The sequence below is a fragment of the Equus asinus genome, chromosome 12 (assembly GCF_041296235.1).
Source record: "Equus asinus isolate D_3611 breed Donkey chromosome 12, EquAss-T2T_v2, whole genome shotgun sequence".
Lineage (NCBI taxonomy): Eukaryota > Metazoa > Chordata > Mammalia > Perissodactyla > Equidae > Equus > Equus asinus.
This window is the reverse complement of record NC_091801.1, coordinates 13,338,568-13,364,340: the sequence shown is the minus strand read 5'-3', so window position 1 is coordinate 13,364,340 and position 25,773 is coordinate 13,338,568. Positions and strand designations below refer to the sequence as shown.

General features: G+C 44.0%; 1 protein-coding gene and 1 long non-coding RNA gene across 7 annotated transcripts in view; one reads left to right on the top strand and one right to left on the bottom strand.

Annotated features, from left to right (window-relative positions):
• Positions 1-1,621: 1,621 nt before the first annotated feature.
• SBSPON (somatomedin B and thrombospondin type 1 domain containing) overlaps positions 1,622-25,773 on the bottom strand; it is a 24,708-nt gene continuing 556 nt past the window's right edge. The window contains exons 2-5 of the mRNA XM_014853771.3: positions 16,962-17,156; positions 8,584-8,674; positions 6,825-7,001; positions 1,622-5,053 (exon numbers count right to left, since the gene is read on the bottom strand). Coding sequence (XP_014709257.1) covers positions 4,936-5,053; positions 6,825-7,001; positions 8,584-8,674; positions 16,962-17,156 — 581 coding nt within the window. The 3' untranslated portion in view covers positions 1,622-4,935. The remainder of the gene's footprint in view (positions 5,054-6,824; positions 7,002-8,583; positions 8,675-16,961; positions 17,157-25,773) is intronic.
• Positions 17,164-25,773, top strand: part of LOC139039885 (uncharacterized) — a 20,654-nt gene continuing 12,044 nt past the window's right edge. For 3 of the 6 annotated variants that reach the window (XR_011493138.1, XR_011493140.1, XR_011493136.1), the window contains exon 1: positions 17,164-25,646. This is a non-coding gene — a long non-coding RNA (uncharacterized lncRNA). The remainder of the gene's footprint in view (positions 25,647-25,773) is intronic. The other 3 variants (XR_011493137.1, XR_011493141.1, XR_011493139.1) reach the window with 3 other exon arrangements.

The window sequence follows — 25,773 nt, the reverse complement described above, 5'->3', positions numbered from 1 at the left end:
TATTTTTTTAAAGATTGGCACCTGAGCTAACAACTGTTGCCAATCTTCTTTTCTTTTTTTCTGCTTTTTCTTCCCAAATCCCCCCAGTATATAGTTGTATATTTTTTTTTAGCTGTGGGTCCTTCTAGTTGCAGCATGTGGTACGCCGGTTCAACGTGGCCTGACTAATGGTGCCATGTCTGCGCCCAGGATCCGAACCGGCGAAACCCTGGCTGCCAAAGCAGAGAGCACAAACTAAACCACTTGGCCACGGGGCCGGCCCCTGTCTCCTAATTTCTATATCTTTAATTTTTTTGTTTACTTTCTGGGGAAAATGTCATGAAACTTTATTTCCAAATTTTCATAACATTTATATATCTACTATCAAACTTTTTCATTTCCAAGAGCTTTTAATTCTCCAAATGTTCTTTTTTAGGACATCTTGTTCTTATTTCATGATCAGTATCTTTTCATCTCTTCTGATCCTGGCATTGTTTATTGTTTTGCTTTGTTATATTGCTTGTTTCTGTTTAATTTTGGTTTCTCTCTTTCTTTCTTAGTGGTTTGCCTCAAATGCCTGGTTGTCCTGGGCTGTCCATTTATATTTATGAGTGAGGATGAAAAAGCTGATCGGAAGCCCTGTGAGCATAGATGGGCACTCACATGTCAAGAGAGAGGAATTTCCATACAGTGATCAGACGGGGACTTGGCTATTCCAGCTGGCAGTACTGTTGACTGAGGAAAAATCCACTACAATTTAAACAGCAAATATTTATTTGGGCAATTTCAATTGCAATTTAGGAGACACAGATTCAGGTAGAAACCCAAAATGTGCTTCAGAGAAGGCAAGGGTTTATAAAGGCAAAAAGAGACAAATTACACAGGTTGTTTTGCAAGATTTCTGACTGGCGCTGGCAACGACTGTTACTTCTTGGCTATATGTGATTCGTTGCTAAGGCCATCTCTAAGGCAAAAAGTTGTATCTGTGGTAGTAAGCATGTTTCTCGAAAGAAGGACAAGGTGACAACAGTGAAGCACAGTTCAAAAGCTGCATTTCATCTGGGTAGAGACATGGTGTGCGTGCATGCATAAGCCCCGTTTCCTTACTGGCCTCCCAGCCCCATTTTAGAAGCCTTGACTTTTGTTACTCCATTTTGTTATTGCTCTCCACAGTCCCCACAGTCATTTCTCTTGGATGATCCACTTCCTCGGAGAGGAATCTAACAAACTCTTCTGAGTGGGTGAGAGTGGCAGTGAGGGTGTGGGGAGGGGAGTATATATCCTTAGTCGTAGCATCCTCAGACCAGGTGGGGAAGAGACTCGGGGCTCACCATTCGGAATGGAGACTCACTCAGTCTCCACTCTCAGTTGCTGTTTCTGGTGTTTCCAATCTGGACACCCTTCCAGAGAGTGAACCTTCTGTCAGGCTGTTGCCTGGCTGCAGAGGAACGTAAGGCTCTCTTTCTTATAGCAACTGTCAACCATTCTGTTGAAGGAAGACCTGGAACCTTTAGTTCCTGAGCCTTTCCAGGGTGCTGTAAATGACCTGCTCACTGAAATTCATTCCTGTAGGCATCTGGCTTTCTCCCTTTTTCTTAGACAGCCATAGGCTTTTCTGGTCCCAAAATTCTGTGGCCATCTCTTTTCTGCTGTCTTTCTCTCTCTTAATCTCATCATTATATTTTTTTCCTCTTTAAAAAAAATCCTTTAAGTGTAATTTTATTGGGAATTGGGAGGTAAAGGAGGTAAATATATGCTCAACCTGCTATGTTTAACTGAAAAAAATATCCTACTTAGGACCCCTCTAACAAGGCCTCTGAATCCGCATTCCTCTGAAGGGCTGTATTTTGCCTTCACACTTTATTTGTAGCTTGGTTGATATAGAAAGCTAGTTTCAAAATTATTTTCCCTCACAGCTTGGAGGCTTTATTCTATTAGACTTCAAGCATCCACTGATGCTGAGGAGATGGGGATTCCTGTTCCTTTGTAGGTAATCTGTTTTTCTCTCACTGGAAGGTTTTAGAGTCTTTATCCTTGATGTTCAATTTCACAGACATGTCTCTAAAGGAGATTTTTGAAATTCATCTTGTTTGGGAAATTCATCTTCCCACCCCAGGAAGAATGGCTCTCATCTCTGATTCCACCTTTGCTACATGTTTTAAAGGGTATGGTCCCTCCATTCCCGTCTATCCCTCAGTAGAATGTCATGTGCTTACAATCTTCAAAATCTCTGGGTTGATTCCCACCCCCCCTTCTTATCTATGTTATGGATTTATTCTCTTTTGTGAATCCTATAATCTCAGTGGGATTTGGGGAAAGAGAAAGGGTAAACGTGTATCCATCTGTCACCTTGACCTAGAAGTTTCACTTCTCTTTCAATATGCTCGTCACCTGATTGCTTACACCTCAGAATGTCCAGGTCTTTGCTTTCTAAATCAACTTGTAGTTATTTGTATGAACCGTCACTAGAATATTCTTACAAGACAGAACCAGTTTCATTTTGCATCGTTCCTAGGTACACCTAGAAAAGATGGCTAATTAAAATTTTTATGCCAGAATAGAACTAAAAATTTAAATTATTGCTATTGCTATTTATGCTTAATTACAACATTCTCAAATGAAAACATCCCAAGAAAGACCCTAAAAAGAGAATACTGTAACTATAGTTCACCTTGTTCCTTTTCCTCCTCTTTTTTTTTCACTTTTGTCTTCTAAATGATCACTATCCCTAATTCCTTTCCCCTTCTCTCCTGAGTGGGTATATTTATATTTGTCCAAATTACTTTCCATATGCACTGTTGAAAATCAGCTTATTAAGTAATTCTAAGGTCTATAAATCATTGCAGAGTGCCTGCAGAAAGGACCCCGACTCTAAGGTACTCATTAAAAAAGAATACCAAAGAAGTCTTAACTACTTTGATCTTTTACTTTAAAAATAAAAACTTTTGGCTCTTCATTGATCATTTGGACTACATGTTTCAGTTCTGAACGGCCTCCTTGGGCTTTGTTAGAGTTAATAATAAGCCTTCAAGACCACCATTTAATAGTTAAGTCTGCTAGACTGTGAAATTCTTCTCAAGAATAGAAATAACAAGACTATACTTCAGTGTGAAAGTAATTAATGGCCATGCATGAAAAACTAAATACATGAGGTGAAAAATGGATTTTATACAACTCAAATATGTTAAGTGTTATAACACATATTGGGGCCATAAGTGTATTTTGGCTTTATTGCTGTTAGTCATCATACCCACGCCTATCCATTCGGAAGGGTTTTTTGGTTTTATTTTTGGTAAAATTTTGTTCATTCTCTGACCAGTCCAGAGAATTTGGGTATTTTCTAGTCAAACAAGTAAAGAGCTTTGTTAAATGTGAAGAGAAATTTATTTACTGGTATAAAAATTTTAGGTAACATTGAAAGTTACCCAAGCATATCTTCAAAAGCTTTGCTTTACAAATGTTAGAAATGGTCTTAAAATGTTAATACTGAACTGATAGTTGAAATTCCTAACCTTGATGAGACTTAAATTTTTTATTTTTAATTTCTGAAGAATTTAATTTACCACAAAAACAACTCTGAGAGTTACATGAATATATAGTCAGAAATATTGCTTCTCTCAGCATTAAATATTAGGGACTTTTCCATCCCTACTAAGCTTGCTATTGTCATTCCATGATAAGTACCAAGAAATATGTATTTTAGTAAATCATTCGTTAGTGAATAATATTTTATACAATGAAACCAAAGCAGTTTCATATAGTTTAAATCTCGAGATTCAAATCTCCAAAGAAAATATTCTGAATTTAAAATTGTTTTGAAAATGGAGAGGGCTTAGCTGTTACAGCACGGTCTTCGGCGTGGTCGGGCTTTCATCAGAGCGGAGTCCTGGATGAGGAGCTGAGACGGGCCTCAGGCCGACTCGCAGAATGACTTGTCATCCAGATCCTGAACCAAGCCACTTCGTCTCTAGTTCACTGATTTTCCGATCATAAAATAAGGAGACAAATGCTTCTCTGTGTGTGTGAGAGCATACCATTTGTAATAAAATCCATTCCTTCTGTAATCTATACCTCTGTCTATTACTCCAAACATAAGAAAATGTGCTCTGTAGGAAAAAATAGTAAATGTACTGCAACTAAACTTGAAGTTGGACTCTGAAAGGTTATTTTAGTCAGCTTCAGCTTTAAGCCTTGGAAATAATCTTGGATGCTAATGATGGTAGAATTTTCATAATTAAAGCACTTGTTTCATTCCTTGGTGCCCAAATTCCACTTCATGAAAATTATAACATTTAAAGGAACTCGTACGGACCTAGAATGAACATTTGATGAAGCTTTTCACTTAATTGAAGAAAATTTCTTGTTCTTAGCTGTTGGTTTTTCATTACAAAATTCTTGCTAAATCTTAAACAACTTGTCCTGTGGAAAATTATCAGTGACAATTTGCTTGAAATTATTATTTCAGAATTTATGGAATAAGACATGGAAAATATATGAGTGAGAATGTACATATGTCTGTATACCTTTTTTAAATTTAAGAGGTTTTTAAGAGATTATGGAATAGAAAGAAAAAAAGCAAGATTCAAAGTGTGGATACCTTTAAATGATAACTTACTCACCAATAACTGGACCACTAAAATGTAGTGATTTTAGTGCAAACAGACACGTATTCTGTGTGGCGTGGACCACTTGTTGAATGAGAGGACTCCAGGTGGAAGGTCAAGGACATAAAACCACAGGAGCCGTGAGGGTGGGTCTTCAGCTTAGTGAAAATAAAGGTACTGTGTTTCTTGAGAATTGGGCCCTAAATTTTCTTTCTCTACTTTAGAGGGAGTCAATGACATGTCTTCAGGGACTTTGACCAAACTTAGTTTTTGAAGGTTTATGAAGCATTGAATATGACTTGCGAATATTTATCATGTCTACAAACACATTTTAAAATATTTATATTGCAATCTATATAAAAATAAAACTATGAACAGCTGGACAAGAACACTGGTCTACTCGCCGAACTTTTTTCCAAGTTCCTTGACATCGAGGATTGCCAATCGCTTGCCAATGGAGAGTTTGATTCCTGAAAAAATATTTTGAAAACGTTAGTTAACTAAAAGTAAACCAAAGAAAATTCTAACTTACAGAATTATAAATTGAGGGTATAAAAAAAAAAGAATGATCAGACCTAGAATTTTGAAGTGCATTACAAATTGAAATTTTTAAAAATGATCACAAACTTGAGTTTCCCTTCTTTGGGTTCTATCAAAACAAGTTAGCAACTAATGCCTATTTGAGGACACCCTCATGTTGAAAGAGTAGTTTGAGGTTACTTATTCATTTGTCTTACTTGATCTGAATATATGAAGGGCCACATAAAGGGAAATGGCTTCCTATTTCATATGTATTTAAATAAGAGGGGTCTGAACCAAATGATCTCTTGCAATCCTTTCCAACACTTTGATTCCAAAATGAAAAAATGAGAGAAATGGGCAGAACAAAGCCAGATTATTGAAATTATTATTTTTATAGTCACTGGAACCTCAGCCAGGATCTAAGGTACCTTATGGGTACAAATTAAATTATAAATTCATTTCAAGTCAAAATATGGATGAGGTATTCAGAAAGATATTAAGTCTGAATATTAAGGTTCTATTTCATATGAATTCCTTACCCAGTTTACCGTTCATATGGTGAAGTCAATACTGAGGCTGTTAGGCACAAGTGACTCATAAACATAAGTTCAAGTTATTAAATATTAAAATATACTAGGAAAATAATGATTAACTGGAAAGGTTCATATTTTACCTTCTAGTCTGTATTTTTACCAGTTCCATCTGACATACTTAAAACCATAATCCATGGCCAGCACGAAGTCTACCCTTCTCTTAGTTCAGAATAGTGTTACCGAAATTAACTGATAGGTAAGTACAGGACTGGGATAGATTTTCAAGATGGTAAAATGTTTTCATGGGTCAATTCTTTTGGACAATCCGTAGATTTTTGTAGGTTTATGACCCTGCAAAGCTGAGCCCACCACTATCTCAGTCATGATTTTATGACTACTACTGAATTGAGCGGTGGTTCTGAAATTTTGCTGTGGATGTGAATCACCTGGGCGGGAGCTCAGCAAACTATGACCTCTAACCCAATTCCAGCCACCCCCTGTTTCTGTATAGTCTATGAGTTAAGAATGATTTTTCAGATTTTTAAAGAGTTGAAAGAAAATCAAAAGAAGAATATTTCGTGACGCTTAAGAACTCTATGAAATTTAAATTTTAGTGTCCATTAATACAGTATTATTAGAACAAAGCCAAGCTCATCTGTTGCCATAGTGTCTATGGCTGCTTTTGTGCTATGATGGTAGAGTTGAGTAGTTGTGACAGAGACCATATGACCCGCAAAGCTGAAAATATCTATTCTCTGGCCCTTTACAGAAAATATTTGCCAACTCCTGACCTAGGAGATTGTTGAAAATCCACCCCCAAAGATTCTGATTCAAGTGGGGCTCAAGAATCTGTGTGTTTTAAATCACCATCCCAAGAGATTCTGATTCAGGTGGTCTTCAGAATCCCGCTTTGGAGCGATCAGGTTTTTGGGGTCATTTGGGAGCTTGGTGTGGATCCCAATATCCAAATTAGCCATTCATTCTGCAAGAGAGCCTCTGGCTCCGAGTGTGAACTGGGCCCTGGACTCTGGAATTGCTAGCTAGAAGGTTCTCCTCACTTATTCTTTTGACTCCCGAAATCATGCCTTGATATGCTACATACTGGTCAGCTGTTCAGGACATGGAGAGGACAGATCTCACCAAATGAGTAACAAGAAAAGTCCTTCAACCAATTTCCCTCCCTTACCCATCAGAGTCCAGGCCATCTCCAGAACAACGAAGGCTCACGGAGTTCATAGCTGGAGGCTGACAATCCACGCACACAGTGTACCCCTCTCGGAGATACTGCATCCATCGCGTCAGAGGTCGGTTTTCCATAGCACAGTGAGGAGTCAGGGACTCTGTCTTGAACTCCATACAGTAGCTGCAGCCAAAAGAAGGAACAGTTTTATCCGCTGTAACGAGAGGTGGCCTAATGCTGTAGAAAGTCTTAGGAAGCTGTAATCCCCAAGGACATCTCACAGCCTGGAGGAGGTAGCGCAGAGCATCTTCCCAGTGGTACATCATCACAGAACGCCTCGTAGAGTTTCTCATTCACTGAACTATGATGATGTCTGACTGACAACTACAGTGAACCTTTTTGCTCTTTTTCAACCCATGACTGAATAACCTGGTCAACAGGAATTTGCAGAAATTTCGATATCCAGTATCCTGTCTAGTCTGACCACTAAATTGTGTATAGTGTGTGTACACTAAATTGTGTATATTTTCAGTAGGAAAATAGCCCTTGATAACTCTGCTTGTACTTTAATGAATTACATAAATTAAACAAGAACTTGCTTGAGCCTGAGAACAAGTGGGCCCTGGGAGGGCTAGTCCTTGACACCCAGCCCAGCACCTGTGTCTTTCTGCCCCACAAATGTTCCAGGGGCCGTCCCGACATTCCCCACTCAGCTCACCTGCATGATCTCTGGCAATGAGATGAGTTCTGACTTGAAGTTGAGCATCAAAGATATACTGGGCATCACAAGTAAAAAGAAATGGGGAGCTGAGATGATTTTCTGTGACAGCAGCCAGTGTCACCTATACTGAGCTGTGGAAAACTCTAACACTAAATGTGACTTGACTCTGAGGGCCTTGAGGGGAACATCCAGGCAGGGGTGAATATTTTAGAGTCTTGTACTTAAAAGCAACACGATTTTACAATTCTTCAGAGAAACAAACAGTAAAAGTTCTGAATGTTGCATTTTAGGTTCTAACTAAGCTAAAATGGACTAGTTTTTTATTCATAGAATTATGAGCTGTAACAGCCTAGATGAAAAGTGTTTGGAGAGCCTGCTTCAAAGAAGATCTTTAACAACAGTAGATCTCGTTAAGGTATTGAGGTAGGAAATTCTATGACACAGCTTCAATCAACTTTAGACAGCTTAAACTGGACAACTCTTCAATGATATCTTCTCATCAAATTCTCATCACAAACCCATGTGGTAGGTATTAATACTGTCATTTTTCAAGAAGAAAAGAACTGAGGTGGCTAGTGAGCGACATTGTGGGGATTTGAACTTGCACCCATCTGGTGGCCCTGTTCTGACAGCAGAAGAGTAGACTTCTAGAGAGCATGGAGGTTCCTCCCTCCCAGCCTGGGCCTTTAGGTCCTGATAGAAATCCTCAGAGCTCAGGCGTGGGCCCCTTACAAATTCACCAAACAGAGGTGATACTGGAGCCTGTGGTCCCACAAAGACTGTAAGAGGAGCATCCTTAGTGCGAGTGACAAAATAATATCTCATTTTTATATAGCGTGTTTCATTTTAGAGATCAGAGCTCAGAGACAGAGAAATCCTCATAGCCCCACAAAAACAGGGAGGGGACAAGTCTGGGTGAAGGGTCATGTTTCACCCAAAGTCAGGGAACAAGTGACAGAAGGAAACCCATAGTGCCAAGTTGACCTTATGGGCTGACTTGACCATACAACTGGGAAAACACAAGTGAAAAAACCACCGTATTACCCAGCATCCTCTGTGTCTGTAGACCACTGCGGAGACACGGCTTGTCTGGTTCTCTCCTTGTTGAATGCAGAGGTAGTTATAAAGGCAGGAACTAGAAAAGGGAGAACGACATTGAAGACATGGAGCCCGAAGTACTCGCAGCGACACTTCCCAAACTTGGTTTCAGACGTATCTATAACCCTCCACCTCTAAGTCCAAAGGAGCAAGATGAGGCTGAATTACAGTGTCCCCAGAACCCCATTCCTGAAAGACTGGTGCGCATGCAAATGGGTAGGGAGGGGAAGTGCAGGGCTCTGACAGGCAGGCTTGTCTGCGGTGATAAATCACACTGTGTGAAAGGAAGGAGAGGGGCCAGGAAGATCCACCAAGAGGAAATGATAAAAAGATGGGGGGGAAATACCAAGCGAAAAAGGGAGGTAATAGAAAGAGGCAGAGGATATTTTTAAAAACAAAACGAAGAGAAATATAGATAGAAGAAAGTAAAAAATGGAAGGAAGACAGAGAAGGAAGAAAGGGGAGAAGAAGACAAAAAAGAGAGAAAAGGGGATGGAAGGAGAAAAAAAAGATGATCAGAGAGACAGGAAATGAAAAAGGGAAAAGACAGAAGAAGCAAAGGAAGGAAGGGTGAGTGCTCCAGTCTCCAGTAACCAAAGTCCTGGAAGCTTTGCCACCAATTGCCAGCAGTGGTCATCTCCTCTTCCCTCTCCTCCCCCAACTCTATCCCAACTCTGACACTCTCAGTAGGAGAAAAGAAAAGGAGCCGGGAATTCTTTCCTCCCACCTCTGCTCTGTTCTGTAATTTTATGTTGTTTGTGTCTCTCCTTCCTCTTTCATCTCTAAGTCTAGGGAGGGTTTCGCTCCATGCAACACCTGGAGATAACCTCTTGGTTCCACTGTGCTGTCGAGTCAAGGAAGACGGGGTTTTACCTTGTTTATCACTGTAGCCCTCACACATTTACACGCTTAATAAATATGTGTGCCATGAATGAATGGGTCGATGAGTGAATGAATAAAGTCACGAAATTGCCACCAAGGGGCCCTGGTCCTACTTCCCCGTGGGCTTCTGTTCTTATACTGAGCCTTGCAGCTAAGATGGCTTAACAACCCTTCCTACCTTTCATTTCAGAAACTGGATGATCCCAGGAAGGGCAGATACCAGCTGATGCTGGCTTATGCAATGCCAAAGTCATCATCAACACGAGCAAAATGGCGTGAGGGTTCTGGTTGCAAAATAGATGCTTCAAGCCTACGTGTTCATTTTACCTGGCTCCCTACTGCCACAAGATGGCAGCCCTAATTCTCTTTTAGATTTTCTTAGTGAGGAGTCATTTTTACGTGACCAGAGAATATAAGACAAGAGTAGCTTAATTCCTCGTGGCGACTCGCTCCTAAGAGACACAGGTACTGCTCTCGTCTCTTGTGGTCTAGTGCCTAATCTCTCCAGTGGTGTGGACAGTTCTCCACATCTAGAGGAAGCCCTGAGTCCCAGCTGCGTGGCTCTTCCTTGCTGCGCTAATAGGTTTAATTGTTTTCCAAAGAGAACATGCTCTGCTTTCAAAATGTGACTGTAGTTTCGGAACGTCCAAACTCCACAGACAGAATCAAAAAGAACAAGTGAGTGCATGTATGTCAGGATCCTTCTCTGTGTCTCTTAGACCTAATTATCAGAAACACAAACAGCCAAAGGGTTTTATTTTCCCATGTCTCGTTTTCATTTCTGTTCTTCTGATGCATTTATGTGTTTATTCACGAAGTGAAGAAGGCAGTTACTGCTAAATCCACGTAGCATTACACGTCAAACTATAAAATTTTCGGGATGTGTTTCTTTAGCTCAAAACATTTCTTTGATCTCCTAATTTGCACTGCATATGGTATTACAAAAGTTCAGAGGCAATGTACTTAATGTATAGCTCAGAAAAAAAATTAGGAAGTAGAGGGCAAGTATATGACTATAGTTTCTGATATAAAGTCCTTGGAAAAAGTTCTACAGTAATAAAATTAAAAGCTAATAGTTGTGCACTCTTACATTTCCAGGCACAATGCTAATCTAAGCACTTCTTTCATGCGTTAACTCATTTAATTCTCACAACAACCCTCTGAGATAGATACTGTTATTTTCCCATTTCACAGATAAGGCACAGAGAGGTTGAGGAGTGTGTTCAAGGCTCATGTCTAAATATGACAGTGCCTGGCTATGTCTCCCAAACCACGCCCCTCACTGTCAGTGCCACTGCCTCCATTACAAAGCAGATTACAGCATTTCACTATTTGATACCACGTATTTCCCATGGATTACTTATACTCTGCTTTATTTTTCCTTTCTGTCCCTGATCCCCGTCCTTAATGTGAAGTGAGATATAAGAAAGGAACGGGGAAAATGGTAGCCCTTACACTCTGAGTCCCCTGGGCCGCGGGAGAGGGTGGGGCATGGGAGCCAGGGCCAGGAGGTGGAGGGGGCTCCCAGGGGGCACAGATTAAGGCCTGTAGTAGGATGGCACCCTGCGTGTTTACAGGCTGCTCATTTACAAAGTACTTTCACATCGTGTGTTACGGATCTTCACAAAAGCTTTGTAAAGAGATCTTATGCCAATTTTACTCATCAGAAAACTGAGCTCACAGAGGTTAAATGAAGGGAAAATAAAGAGTAAATGACTAAGCGAGGACCCCAGCACAGACGATGCGTTCTGTTTTTTTAAGACCTACTATCCACATTCAGTGTCAAGCCTCTGGAGTTGTGACCCATGATAAAGGCAGGCCAGTAATCTGGACCCTGTCTCCTCTCCTCCAGGTCCCCTCCCCTCAAGCCCCGGGCTTGGCCTGGTGGCACATTCTATTGAGAGGGCGCCCTCCTCCTGGCACCAGTCTTCGGTAAACAGACCAGAAGCCAGGTCGCCTGGGGGACTCTGAACAGCACCACTTTTTAATATCCTTCTCAAATCTAATTTTCATGACTTAAGAGTGGTAAGTAATTTAGAAATTATTTTTGCCTCCAGTCCCACTTCTGCTTATGTGCAGAAGCACATAGCCGGTGCCTGGGACAAAGGCTCTCAATAAACGCTGGTTCCCCCCTCTTCCCCTTCCTGGCAACAATATTCAAATATCATAAAGTCTCTGTTATCAGGCTACTTGCCAACTTTGTTGGCGTCCTATCAGCCTACCATTGTTCGGTTTTACAACAACTTCCACTTCTAAAAGCGTGGCACCACACAGACTCACTTTGAACATGAAAGTAAATTACCTTTGCTTTGAGATTTCGCCAAGCCTCTGACACAATCGGGTGTCAGAAAGGCTGGCCCAGAACCACTGGTCTGTAGATATAGCATAGAAGAGAAGAGAAGGAGAATTTGACAAATAACACCAGCCTGGAACCATACACTTTATAATAAAAATTGATCTCTCTTCAGGGGGAAAACACATAAAACATTTCTCAGTAAGTGTAACCAATACAATAATGTGGCTTTTTGGATTTGTTTCTATGATAAAAATATAGTCAAAATACGCATCAAGTGAAACAGGAAAAATGCAACAGCTACTTGATCATTAATAAGAATGCTTCAGTGATCTTGTTTCATTCACTGGCTTCATTTACCGGCCTTTATATTTCAACTTAGTTACCAGATGCTGTAATTACAGTTCTAGCTCTAATGATAACAGTTAACAGCAAGGCACTATGAAGCGGGAAAACGCACAAGATTTAGAGCCGTGAGACCCAGGTTTAAATTCTGGTAGTCCTCTCTGAGCTCCAATGTCCTTGTGCGTAAACCAAAAATAATGACACTGTCCTATCTCCAGGATAGGCAGAATAATGGCCCCCCAAAGACGCCCATGTCCTAACCCCCAGAACCTGTGAATATATTACGTTATTTTGCAGAGATCAATTAAATTTGCAGACAGAATTAAGGTTGATAGTTGACCTGAAAATCGGGAGATTATCCTGGATTATCCGGGTGAGCTGAATGTAATCACAAGGGTCCTTCAAGAGGCAGAGGAAGTTGTTACTACAGAAGAAAGGCACAGAGAGGCAATGATGCTGGCTGTGTCGATGGAGGAAAGGGCCATGAGAAAAGGAAAGTGGACAGCCTCTGGGTGGTGAAAAGGCAAGGAACCGATCCTCTCCCAGAGCTTCAGAAAGGAACACAGCCCTGCTGACACCCTGATGTTAGCCCAGCGACACTCTTGTCCGACTTCTGACCCACAGAGCTGTAAGATAAGAAATCTGCATTGTGTAAGTCACTGAGTTTGCGGTAACCTGTTACCTCCAACTTTCTGAGCTATTGACAAAAGGTTGCACAGCCCACGCTTGGTGTTTCTCTAGAACGTGCTTTCCTGAAAGTGAATCTCTTCATTGTAGCATCATTCGTCATTTTGGTAGGCTGAGAATTTTCCAATTCATCAAGCCCTGGTTCCATTAGGATTCAAAGTTCTTCCCTCTGCCTAGCTCTTTGCTCGCCCGTTTTACTATAGCCAGCAAGAAGAAACCAGACTGCACCTTCAAGACTTGGCTTGGAAATCTCCTCAGCTAAATATCCATGAAAAGGCGAGGAGAAGGGTTCTCCCCTAGAACCTTTAGAAGGAAACACAGCCCTGCTGACCCCTTGATTTTAGCCCGGTGAGATGTGTGTTGAACTTCTATCCCACAGATCTATAAGATAATAAGTGTGTGTTGTTTTAAGCCCCTAAGTTTGTGGTAATTTGTTACAGCAGTTATAGAAAACTATGACCCGCTCTTATAGGATTGCTATGAAGACTGACCCAATAGTGTCTATAAAAGCGCTCTGCCGTGCACACGTGAGGGGTCAGAATGCCGTGCAACAAAGCCTCCTGCTCTGTGAATAGGAAGTCTGGTGGAGGGGGGAGGTAGGAATAGGTATACAAGTGACCCGCAGCAGGATGGAGAGCCCCTAGATTGAGGGGGGTACTCTTTCTCTATGCTCCCTCTCCAACCAGCATATCCTTCTGTCACAGCACTCGCTCATGACCCTGAGTTATAAGTGACTATGATACATGTGTTATTCAAGTTTGTATTTCCAAAACCTAGTACAGTCGTGGTATGTTGTTGGTGCTCAGTGAATCTTAAATTAATGAAACAAAGAAACGGATGCACTGGAACTAGGGTGAAACAGGGTCTGGGGCCCCAGAAGAATCCACTAAATTTTCACCTTCCTGTCTCATTTCCCCCTTGTTTTCCCTTCGTAGTCCATCATTTTCCAAAGAGTATTTTACAGAACACCGGTGATTTAGTGATCGAATAAGGTGGGAAAACACTCCACATCCTATCTCCCTCTTAGAGAACGAAAACGCACATCAGCATATGAAAGGCTCCTAGAAGTTCTTGGGTGGACAAAATTGTCTGACTGGTTTACCCCACATTTTCCAGACTAAACCCTGTTTTTGCACTTCAGGAACTTCTGCCTTCAGGAAATTTAAGTGATCCAGCTGTGACGCAGGGGGCTGAGGGAAAAACCGTGTCCCCGTGCTTGGGTGAGAGCCGCGGTTCTGGGACATCAGTGAGCAGCAGGCTCCCTGGAGGCCTTGTAACCACGCAGAGGGCTGGGCCCCCTCCAGGGATTCTGATCCGGTGGATCTGGGTGGCGCCTGAAGAACTTGCCTTTCTAACAAGTTCCCGGGTGAGGCGGATGCTGCTGGTTGGGGACTACAATTTGGGAACCACCAGACTGGCATATTCGAGGGGGCCTGCCCTCCTGCCCAGCTCCCTGACCAGGAGCCATCATTTCTAAGACATCCCAACAGGAAAGTGAATCTCAGGGCCAAAGTCAGGGCTGCGAACGCCAGCGGCCCTGCCCCAAGGAGAGACCGCTCCTCTTTTCCAAATTAGGAGATTTTATTTTACCTTATTAAGAAAGGAGGCCATTAAGGATAGATCTCTCCTGTTAGTTTTACATCAAAGTTGCTAACACCTTCCAGGGAGTCACAGAAGACTGCTGCTTCTTAAAATCCTCTTAGTGGAGTTAGGAGGGAGAGGTGGCTTGGGGGGAATCTGGGAATTGGAGGGCATTGGAGGAGGGCAGGCCTGTGGGCTTTGGCCAGTCCCAGGACAGAGGAGTGAACATCTCCAGGCAGAGAAAAGAACCCCAGGGGGCAGGGTGTGGGCCCAACGCTCCCTCGGACCCCTGGCCCATGTTCCATAGCATCCTCTTCATTGCCCTTCCTGTCCCCTTTCCTTCGACCTGCATTGTCCTGTTATAAAGAGATCCAGGGCTGGGAAGGGGTCTGTGACAGCCTGGAGCAACATGGAAGAGTCAAACGTGCTGAAGAAACCCTGCCTGGCAGCCAGACACTGTACATGAGCAGAGCAGCCGCTTTTTCTGACAGACCTACCACAGGTTTTAAGAGTAAGGTCCTGCAGCGACTCCCTCCCTGAGCCTTTTCTGCAGTGTTCCTGCACCGTGCATAAGTTGAACGTGATTTTGTTCTATGACTGTTCCTGTGAGCACTAAACTACTTCCCTGTGGGCTTAACACGACTGCCGTACCCACGCGAGGCCTCCAGCCTGGCCCGGCCATGTGCCACTCCTTTCCCAGAGCCATCTTTCCAAATCACAGATCTGATCCCAGGGGCCCCTGCAGAAAACAGCCCAGTGGCTTCCCAGGGCTCGTATGATAAAGACAAGAATCCTACACAGGGAGCTCCCTGCACTGAGCGGATGTCAGCCCAGAAGCTGCCCGTCTGGCTCTCCGTGCTCCCGACACACTGGCCTCCCTTCAGCTTCTCAGATGGGCCTTGTGCGTCCCCCGTGTTATACAAATGAGCTAAAGATGGCCCCTATGCTGTTTATTTCCTCAAAGCCTACTGGCACCAAACTCAAACTTTTATACATCCAATTGTTTTAAAAATAGCCACACCGTAGCCTCTGGACTCCCCCTCTTGTGCAACCGTGTCCAAGCACCACCCAACAGAGGTTGAGTGGTACTGTCTCTTGTGGTCATGTTTTCCTAGCTAAGCCTACAAATCCCTCTAAGGCTCGACACCTGGCTACAGTCATGTGCTGTATGAAGACATTTTGGTGGATGACGGAACGCATATATGACGGTGGTCCTTAAGATTAGTACCCTATAGCCTATGTGTATAGAAGGCTATTCTATCCAGGCTTGTGTGAGCACACTCTACGATGTTCACACAATGACGAAACCACCTAACGATGCATTTCTCAGAATGTACGCCCATTGTTAAGTGACAAAGGACTGTATCTGGTTCACCACACTGGTCACTCTGATGGGGCAGCTCTACATATCCCAGCCTCATCTCCACATCCTCAGGGAAGCCCCTCCCCTCCGCATCTCTGTGCCTCCCCGCCTCCCCCAAGACCAGGGGAAATCGGCTTATTACACACACTCGTAGCTCCACATGCCTCTCACTTCTTTAGCAGCTACACCAAATTGTAGCTGTCATTTTAGGGGATTAATTCCCTAGGATGATCTGATTGTCATCTCCCTCTCCCGCTAGACTGTGATCTACATGACAGCAGGCTCCACGTAACTTTTCTCACCATTGTGACCCTGGCTCCCAGCCCAGCGCCTGGCATCCAGTAGACTCTCAATAAATATTTGTGTGTGGGATGGAAAAAAGGAACAAAGTGGCTTGACAAGGGTCATGTTGACATGAAATTTTCCAGGTTCCTATGAAAAACATATAATCTTTGCTACCCTGAGAAGTCAGCATTTTGCTCTATCAGACTCAATCTCAATCAACACATCAGTATTGGCCTTTTCGCTTATTTCTTTCTGAACTTCATAGGCTCCAGCCTCATTAATGAGCCAACTCCTGGCCCCTCCACAACCAGAACGATCTTTTACAATCACAAATATGATCACATTAGCCCCAATCCAGTCAGCTGGAGAGGAGAGGTAGGTGTTTTAAGCGAATCCTTTTATCATTGTTTAGGAATTTATAATTTTGACACTGTTTTCACACATATGTGGGTGTGCATGATTAAACAGGAACTACAGTGAAAGATGAAATAGAATTATCCTTACTGGATACTTCCTATCATGTGTGAACTATCGTCATCCTACCTAAAGTTCTTTGTCACCAGCTTGAGTCAGTTCGCTAAAACCCCACAGTGCCACGTGTCCTTTACACCCAGCGCATGCACAGGAGAAGGAGGCACACTGAGTCACCAACACACAGAGGGAGGGGGAGAGAAGGAGGGCCCGGATGCATTTGTGCAGCTGCCTGCTAACTCTGTTAAGCATTTCCTGAGCTTCCTATCTCCTCTGGGCAGACCGGCCCATCCCAGGGACCCTCCCACTCCCTGCAGCGCATGGAACTTTCCCTGCACAGCTCGTGGCCTTTCACGGGACGAAGAGATGGAAAGTCATCAGAGACAACGAAGGGAGCGACCATGAAAACCTCAGTACCAAAGGAGTGCCCGCAGTCCTGGCCCTCAGGCGTCGAGTACTCCAGGCAGCCGGCTCTCTCCTCCAGGGGCGGGCAGGGCGCCCCTCCGTTCAGGGGCTCCTGCCGCACCGGGCGCCTCCGCACGCGGGCCGTTGGCTTGCACTGGTCGGCGCAGCCGCTCCAGGGGCTCCACTCCCCCACGATGCACGGGCGAGCTGCAAAACAGCAGGAGGCGCTCACCTGAGTCCGCGCCGCTGGCCAGGCTGCGCCAGCCAACGTCAACAGCAAAGCTCAGCCCAGGGCCACTGCGCTCTGCCTGGGCCCTGTGTCAGGAGCAAACACAATGCCTCAGCAGGTTCCAGTGACTCCACCCGCCCTGATGGTTAACTGATAATCAGATACCTTTCAGAGGCAGGCGGATGTTCCAGAATCCTGAAGGTGGGTCTGAGCCAAGGACACACCAGTAAAAGAGAGGATGCCTTCAGGGTACTTCCTCATACTCACTCCCCCGCCTTAGAGCAGATCTTTGTTCTGGTTTTACCTTGATCTTAACTTTCTCCTCCCTTGCCCAGAACATTTTTATTGTAACAGTAATACATATTCATTGTAGAAAACGTTAAAAAAAAAAAAAAAAAAGAAAGAAAGAAAAGAAAAGAAAGTGTACTGCACCCACCCATAATCCATCACCTGCCCAGGTCAATTTTTATCCGCAGATTTGTCTCCATAGGAAAAGGTTTTGGGCCACATCGAGGGACCCCTATACTGTAGGTTTCTCCTGGATGCTCTCCTCATCCTCCTTGGCTCACAGACAGAAACCACGAGAGGTGGAGTTTAGAGATGGAGACCCGGGGCCCCAGAGGTGAAGAGGACTCGTGGCCCTGCACAAAGGGACAGAGGCAGAGCGACAATTCCGGGGTCATGACTGTAAAGTCAGTGTGGTCGCACATTTAACTTTCCCATTTAGTCCTACGGAGTCTTTTCAAAGGACTGCAGTGAGTTTTTAAATTGAATCCCTTCAGGACTTGAAATTGGATATAAGAAAAGAACAAGAACACAGAAGATGTATGTCTGAAGCAGAGGCCAAAACTCTTCCTTTCCCACGAATTGTGCCTCACTTTTCCTATCACCCTCCTCCTTACAGTGTCTTCACCAAGAAACCACGTGAGCTTCTTTGAAAGCTTGATTTGGACTGCTGACAGTTTGTGCTTGCAAACTCATTTTGCCTCTCAGCAAACTGGTTCAGGCTTCCTGGCTTTGGGAAGATGTATCATTTGGCAGCACATAGCTACCTCTGACATGCAACAGGTCACACATGACATAAACCCCTGTCAGTAATTCAAAAATTTCAAACTGTTTTAAAACATGCTTTTACTAAGCACCTAAAAACTCGTAGGTATCGCATGTCAACTACCTAAAAAAGCAAGAATGAGCCACCTTAGAGTTCATTACCAACATCCACCATGCACACATCCTTTGGAAAATCAATAACAGGTCACTTCCTGCCCTTGTCATCTCCTGTTGACCCTCCCTTTTTTATTTCACAATCCCATGATTTAATTGTCCCAGAGAACCAGAAGGCATTTAAAGAACCTGCTAGGCTAGAAGCTGGTTGAGAAGGACTCCTGTCCTTAATTCTTTCAACAACTCTCTTCCTCCTCCCAATTTCTCCATCCCTGAGCCTAGCTAGTCCTGCCCTGATGTGTCGACTTGAACAACACTTAATAATACACTTGCTTTTTTAAAAAATACACTTGTTTCAAAGATTAACATTTGGACATCACTATAAAATAAAATTTTGCCATGGCACTAACTCCAAATTTAGCAATATGACCTTAGGCCACATTTTATCCATATGGTAAAAGATGACATTGGGGAGAGTTTTCTGACTGCATTTAGTCTCCTTGTATTTCTTCAACATTTGTGTCTCACATCCAATGTTTATTTATTTTATTTGGTTTGACCCCTAGTTAAAATCCTCAAATCACAGAATCACGGAATCAGTTTTTGTTCCTGTTGGTTAAGGTATGTCCCTGGCAAACTGCTATGTCTCATTTTTCCAATCCATGACTTTAACAGCCCCATAAAGAGAAGCAGAACGTTCTAGAGCCCTGAACAACAACATCTTGATGGCTTCATTGTAAGACAAAATGAAAAAAAGTTCCCATTGGAATGACATGAGTAAAAAGGTGTTTCATAAAATATCTTGAGTGGGGACATCAATCTGAAGTATTTATTCCTCTTCTGCACAAAAGATTCTATTCTTGACTACCTTGTGAACTTTCGATTATTTGGGTTGCAATTCATCGTAGATCACAGATATCGCTGGTCACAGAGGTTAGGGGAAGTACAGAAACTTCTGACAGATTTATGACCACCAGTCACATATCACAGCTGCGTGACACAGACTTCCTTTTGAACTATTCCATTAGGATTCTTGTCCCCTTTCCACTAAGGCTTATCTAATTCACATCTGTATCCAGCACATCAAAATATTCTTTCTTAAAATCTGACTTTCTCAGTTTTCACATTTCACGAGCTGTTACTGGAGGCTGCTAGTCAGCAGCGTGACCTCCTTTGACCCCAAGCTTGTCACAGCTTCCCGAGGGCTTAATAGTTAGAATTTGATGACATCATCCCACCCCTTTTAGGGGAAAGAAGCCTAGATTTAATGGGTGCCAGGAAGCGTGGCAAGCTCCTTCTTTTCTTTTCTTCTTGTTTGAACTCAATATAATATTCAGATGGAGTTTCCCCAGAAGCAGATCCTGAGACACAGATTTGAAAGCAAGTAACTTATTTGGCAGGTGATCCCAAGAAGCACAATAAAGGAATGGAGAACAGAGACGGAGAAGTAGGCACAGAAGAGAACAGAGACGTAAAGTAAGTTCCTACATTAGGTCCAGTGGGCACCGCTGGCTTTCACCTCCCTGGAAAGTGAGAGAATGGATGATCGAGTGGGTAAGGAATTAAGTTTTTCCTGATGTACCTGCTGGCCCTCTTTGCTCAAGTACTCTCTGGTTATCAGATGTCCCTACCATGGCCACAAGGAGAATGGCCCAGAACAGAGAAGTAGGTTATGTATTTCAGTAAGGAATCTGCGCCCAAGATCAGGGTGCGTTTGCACATGTCCTAACAGCGACATCCAGTCAATAAACCTTTGTTGAATGAATGAACTTGCATTGGGCAGGTTCCTCCTCCTTCCTGAATAATGTTCTACCTTGAAACAGACTCTGGTCCGCTCCTAAGGAAGTAAGAAGCCAAGCACTGACAGAGGCCCCAGCATGAGAAGGAAAGCCAGTGGAAGGACAGGAGCAAAATCAGAAACTCCCACAGCCAAACACATGAGAATCTAACCTGGGCCAGAGTTGTCTGGACTCTCCTGGCAATGGTGGCCCCCAAGGGTGGCCCCTGGAAGGAGCCTTGCTTTCTGTGCCTTAAGGTTAGGCAGATCCCAGCTTCTCCTGGCAGCCACAAGAACCTTCAAGTCCTTTTTAGTTGCATTTATATCTCCTGCCAGTAACATATCTTGAAAGTAACAAGCTTCTTTAATTTTATCATCTGTGGCGTTAAGTGGTATTTCCTTTATCTGAGGCAAATTTCCCTTAGGCAAGAATTTCAGAATATGGTGAACAAAATATCTGTGTTTATCTTATCTGTGCCACTCACGGACTTACTGTTTCAGTAGATGTCCTTCTCTCCAGCACACACGTCATGTTGAGGACTCCAGCTTTTGGACCCGTCCTTCTTGAGACAATTCCCTTTCTCGGAATTACCGCTGGACTTTCTCCAGGTCCGCTCACAGCCTCAGTGAGCTGTGGCAACCAGACTAGACACACTATTCTCAGTCCTCAGGTATCAAAGAGTAATTTAAAAAAAAAACCAAACATTTTTCTAGGTGACGCCAAATACACACATGCACAGCAACAAACTGAGCTGACAGCCAGAGTCCCTCATTTCATAAACACAGTTTGGATTATTTCTTCTTAATGTAAGGCCTCACTCTTGTTCTCATGTAGTATCTCCTTGGTTAATCACAGACTCAAGACTTCCCTTTTGTAATCTGGCCCTGTCTGGCTCTCTGCCACCTAGAAGTTGAAGGCCACCCACGACCAAGCGCTTTCTCCCTCTCGTTGTTAAGTTCAAATAGTCTTCATGATTCCTAAGGAAATATCCTTTTTACACCGCACCCAGAGCGGTATCATTTAAGCATAGCTTTTGTTCTCTGATGTTCTATGAAAGAAAACTCAAACAGCCCCTTTATCCACACACACATCTCTTGGTGACACAACTTTAAATGTATGTCATCTGCCTTTTCTCTCTCCTTATGTATATCCTTTTCTGGGGAACGTTGGCAAAATTGTGGAAGTTGAATGAGACTACGTTGCCCAAGAGCCTATTTACCCCCTCAAAAAGCTCTAATAAATGCTCAGGGATTTTTTTCCTCTTGCAGATACCATGTCATCTGGCTTCATAGATTTTTTTTTTAAATTTTGGGACATTAATTGGACAAGTCCATGAAATGCCAGCAAGACAATGAAATGGGCTGCTTCCTTAGAAAAATAGAATTTTATATACCATGCAAACTCAGGCAAAAAGGGGAAACAAATCAAAAAGATAATGATGCTTTTCCTGGGTAGTAAGTTTCCAGGTAGTTGTTTTCGTCTTTCATACATTTCTGTATTTTCCTAACTTTCTGCAACAAACATACATTTTGTAGTCAGAGAAGGAAAATGTTATTTTAAAAAGGCCATGTGGATACGCCCCAGATGGCAGGGCCCTCCGGAGCCGCAGATAACAGCCCCCGGCTGGAATGACTGGTCACATTGTTTTGACAAATGTTATTAAGCGACACCACGATAGCTACTGGGAGATTGCAAAGAGGAGCAGGACACATTTTTAGCCCTTGAGGAGAACACAGTCGATGAAGAGTGAAGGCTCACTCACTCTACAGTATTTATCTGGGGCCTTCCCTGAAAAGCACACGGCTTCGCATAAAGCCTCATTTCTCCAAGGCAGTAAAAACATAATGTTTAAATGTGTGGGCTCTGCATCCAGAGTTCCTGGGTTCAAATCTCAATCCATCACGTAGTGGTGTGACTTTGGACAAATTGCCTAACTCTCCCGTGCCCCGGTTACTTAGTCCGTAAGATGAGACTAAAATGAGGCACAACCTCGGCAGGTGGTGAGAGCTCAGTAAGTTTAGAGCTGTGAGGGTGCCTGGCACAGAGGGAATGCTGGGTAAGTGCTGACCACTTCGACCTCCTTGACTACACACCCAGGGCCGCAGCCAAACCTGTGAAGTGAAGTCGTGTGGAATACTGGTGCCAGGCCCTGCTCAGTTTTTCTGCAGAGACAAAGGCAGGGGAAGCCACACGCTGTCTCTCAGGCCACACTGGCCCCAGCAAAGCCTCAACACTCTAAATCATTGTAGGCTGGGCTCTCCTTCCTTTGGGCGAGTTTTGGAGCCCATAGCTTCAAGCAGAGGGCCCCTCTCCCTCCAGATATGATGTCATCAGATTTTGGCCAGTTTTTGGCCTAGATTCCCCATAAATCTGGGAGAACAGACTGGCTCACACAGGCTACTCAATTTTTGTCCTGCTCTGCTTCAGTTAATTATTACTCTTTCCTTAAGCTGCTCATCCAAGATCTAATGCCATCTACTGTTTCTATGAACTTAGAACAAAGACTGTAGGAACCCAGCTGATGAATTAGAGACTGGGGTGTTTTGAGCCCGATAAGCCAGCCTCCCAAGAGGTCTTCCAGGGCGGGTCACTTGGATGTGTCCTCCTGCTCTGCTTCCCATCCCTGATCAGGTTCAGCCAATGGAGATTCTTCTATCCTTTTTTTCGTGTGGAGGGGAGGATTTGTGGAGCTACATTATTGATGTCGAAACCCATGCGATCATCATAATGAGATGATAATGAGTTAATTAGTTACTGAGATATTAGTTTCAGAACAGATTTGGGGGAGAGTTCAGTAATTCTATAGATCCAATAACTTATTTTTATTTTTACGGAGTAAAAGAAACCCCAACTTTCTATTTAGAAAAAGAAATTCCAGTATTTCATCTTTTAGCCACACCAAAAAAATTAATGCATTTATCAAGATAAAAAAAATCAGAAGGAATAGAAGTAAGGCATGCTTAGCTGTAAGACATAGTTCCATTTTTCATTCACTATTAAGGTAATTTCAGTCGAAAAGGCTTCAGGCAGCATTGCTCAGTAACCCAACACTGGGTAAGGAGGAGAAGAGATTCTAAGAGGCAGAATGGTTCTCTTTACAGAGAGTAACTGGGGGCTCTGCACTGCTGAAACTTATCTAGAAATATACAATAGCCGTGCACTGGCACGAATGGACGGGGCTGCTGGCAGCTGGAAGTCGGGCAGCCGTGGGTTCAGATCTCACTGTGCTGCCCATTGATGTGAACTTGGTAATGGGAGAGTCTGAAAGTCTCAGTTCCTGCAGCTGTAAAACGCTCCTCCAGGCCAACCACACCTTTTCCCAAACTCCAGAGTCAGCACAGCCGCGACCCTGTCCAGGGCTGAGGGGACTGAGCACCCAGCCCGGCACCGCCCTCGCCCTCGCCCTCAGCTCGGAGGCGGAGCAGGCTCAGTCTCGCCAAGTGGCCAACTTCCAATTGTCTCTATTTTCTTCTTCCCTTTCCAAGAAACTCCAGGCGCAGAGCATTTACCAAGGAGGAGACTTTTCAGCCCTACGATTCAGTGCCCCAGGCATGCAGGGTCCTCTGTTAACTCTCTGGGGAAGGGCACACAGGGCTCCTGAATATGCCGCTTTTCCAATCCTATCAGCCTCCAGCTCCGTTTCCGGCTTCGGGTCCTGGTCCAGCGCTCACAGCTCTTCCCCAGGCCCAAGGTTGCTGTGATTTCTTTGTGAGTTCTTCCTGAGATGGTAGGGTCATCTCTCTTCTATTCCTCACTCGGCGAATCCCCACTCCAAAATGATAGGCTCTCTGTCTTAATATTTCTCCCTCCTGATCTGAAAATAGGGGATTTATTTTTGACCAAATAAATTTGAGGATTCTGCAACTCCTGCTCGCACTGTTAGGCCTCACTGGAAAGCCGGTTCTCATAACACTTGCTGTCTTTCCCCATCCATCTTCAGTGCCTGAATCTCTCCATATCTAGCTGCGTTCACTGTCTGTTCTGTTCACCAGGTTGGCCTCAGGTCCTAGCCTAGCTGGGCACAGAAGGCTGACACCCACCGGTTACTGCTGGACAGCCACGTGATGCTCTCCTGCAAGAATTCTCCTTCCCTTCTCGGGGCCACTCACTCATTCTCCAGGATTACGGCTGCCCATTACTTCTCTGGGACGTCTTCCTTGAATTCCTCAGGTCTTCTGAATTTTCCTCTCTGTCCTCCCGGATCCCTTATTTGGGCACAAAGCATGTTGCAGGTGGTTTTGCCTGTGTGTTTCCCTGCTCGAATGGGAACTTCTAGGGAGCAGAGACTGTGTCCTCATCATCTCTGTATCCCTGTGCTTGCCACAGACCAGGACACAATTATCTGGACTCTAGGAATTCTGTATTTACCTTTAAAATGTAGGCAAAACCCCTGATGAGAGAGTGGTCCTACCACAGTGACAAAGGCTTCGCTAGAGGGTTCAGCTAACTGAGGGAACAGGAGTTTAGGTAGGATGCTGAGAGGAAGGAGGGTGGGGACAGCTGGCCGGAGGGCACTGCATTTCCTTAATAACTGACTCTTCACTTTAGTAGGAACATACCCTGGCGTTGGAGCAGGAAAGGTAAAGAAGCTTATCAAAAAGAAGATCAATATTCACAGGTAAATCATTAGCTTTCAATCAGGGTCAAAACGTCTCAATGTTTTTAACTGTGTTCTTCAGCGGCAGGCCTGGGTGACCATCCTGCCATGGGCTGGTGGCCTCTTCCAACACCAAAGAGGCAGAAAGGATGCTCCTTTCGGGAGGGCATCTGGATCCCCAAGGAATGGCACAGTCCTGCGGGTTACTCTCCCAGGAAGATGCTGGGGTTCTTGAGGTCAAACCTTAACATGTGTGTGGCTTTTGGGCTGATGAGATTAAAAGGGAGCTGGGTTTCTTTTATTTCTAGAGTTGGGTTCTCTCATGGGTTCTCTCAGGTACCCCTGGTTCTTCAGGATTATACTCCCCATTTCTTCCTTTACCTTTTATTTTAATTAAATCAACATTTATTGAGCCCTTACCGGGGGCTGTGATACTGTGGGAAATTTAAAGATGAAAAGACTGACCCTAAAGGAAAACCAGCAAGATTAAAACATAACAGGAACGCTGAGATAAAAATCTTTATCATGCTATATGGACAAAATTGAATTCAAGGAACATATCTAACCTCTCCTTGAGGAAGGGGCTATGCCACATGCTGGAGTCCAGAGGTGAGGACAACTGTGGTCCTCACAGGAACTTGTTCTGCAGAAGGAAGTACCCTCCCAGAGCAAGACTTTGGCACAAAGTGGGATAATTACACATTCCTTCCCTCATCACCTCTGGCCAGGCTCCTAAGATCTGCGGGCTAACAATGAAAGCATGGAGCCCGGCCCCGGGCCGTGCCCCTGGAATCTGTCAATGCCACCTCTCCAGGAGGGAGGTGGCCCTACCACGCTGGAGTTCTTGAATGGAAGAATTCATCAGGCAGCGGTGGCCCCACACCCTTCCAGGAAAGCGGAGGGCTCCAGCCCCTTCCATCCAGGCTCTGGTGAGGAGGGGTGCTTTAGAGCAGTACGTCTAGATGGAGACTCTGGAGACCCCTGGATGGAGAGGGCTGGGAGACCCTAGGATGGAGAGTATGGGGGTGCAGTGGATGGACAGGGCCGAAGGACCCT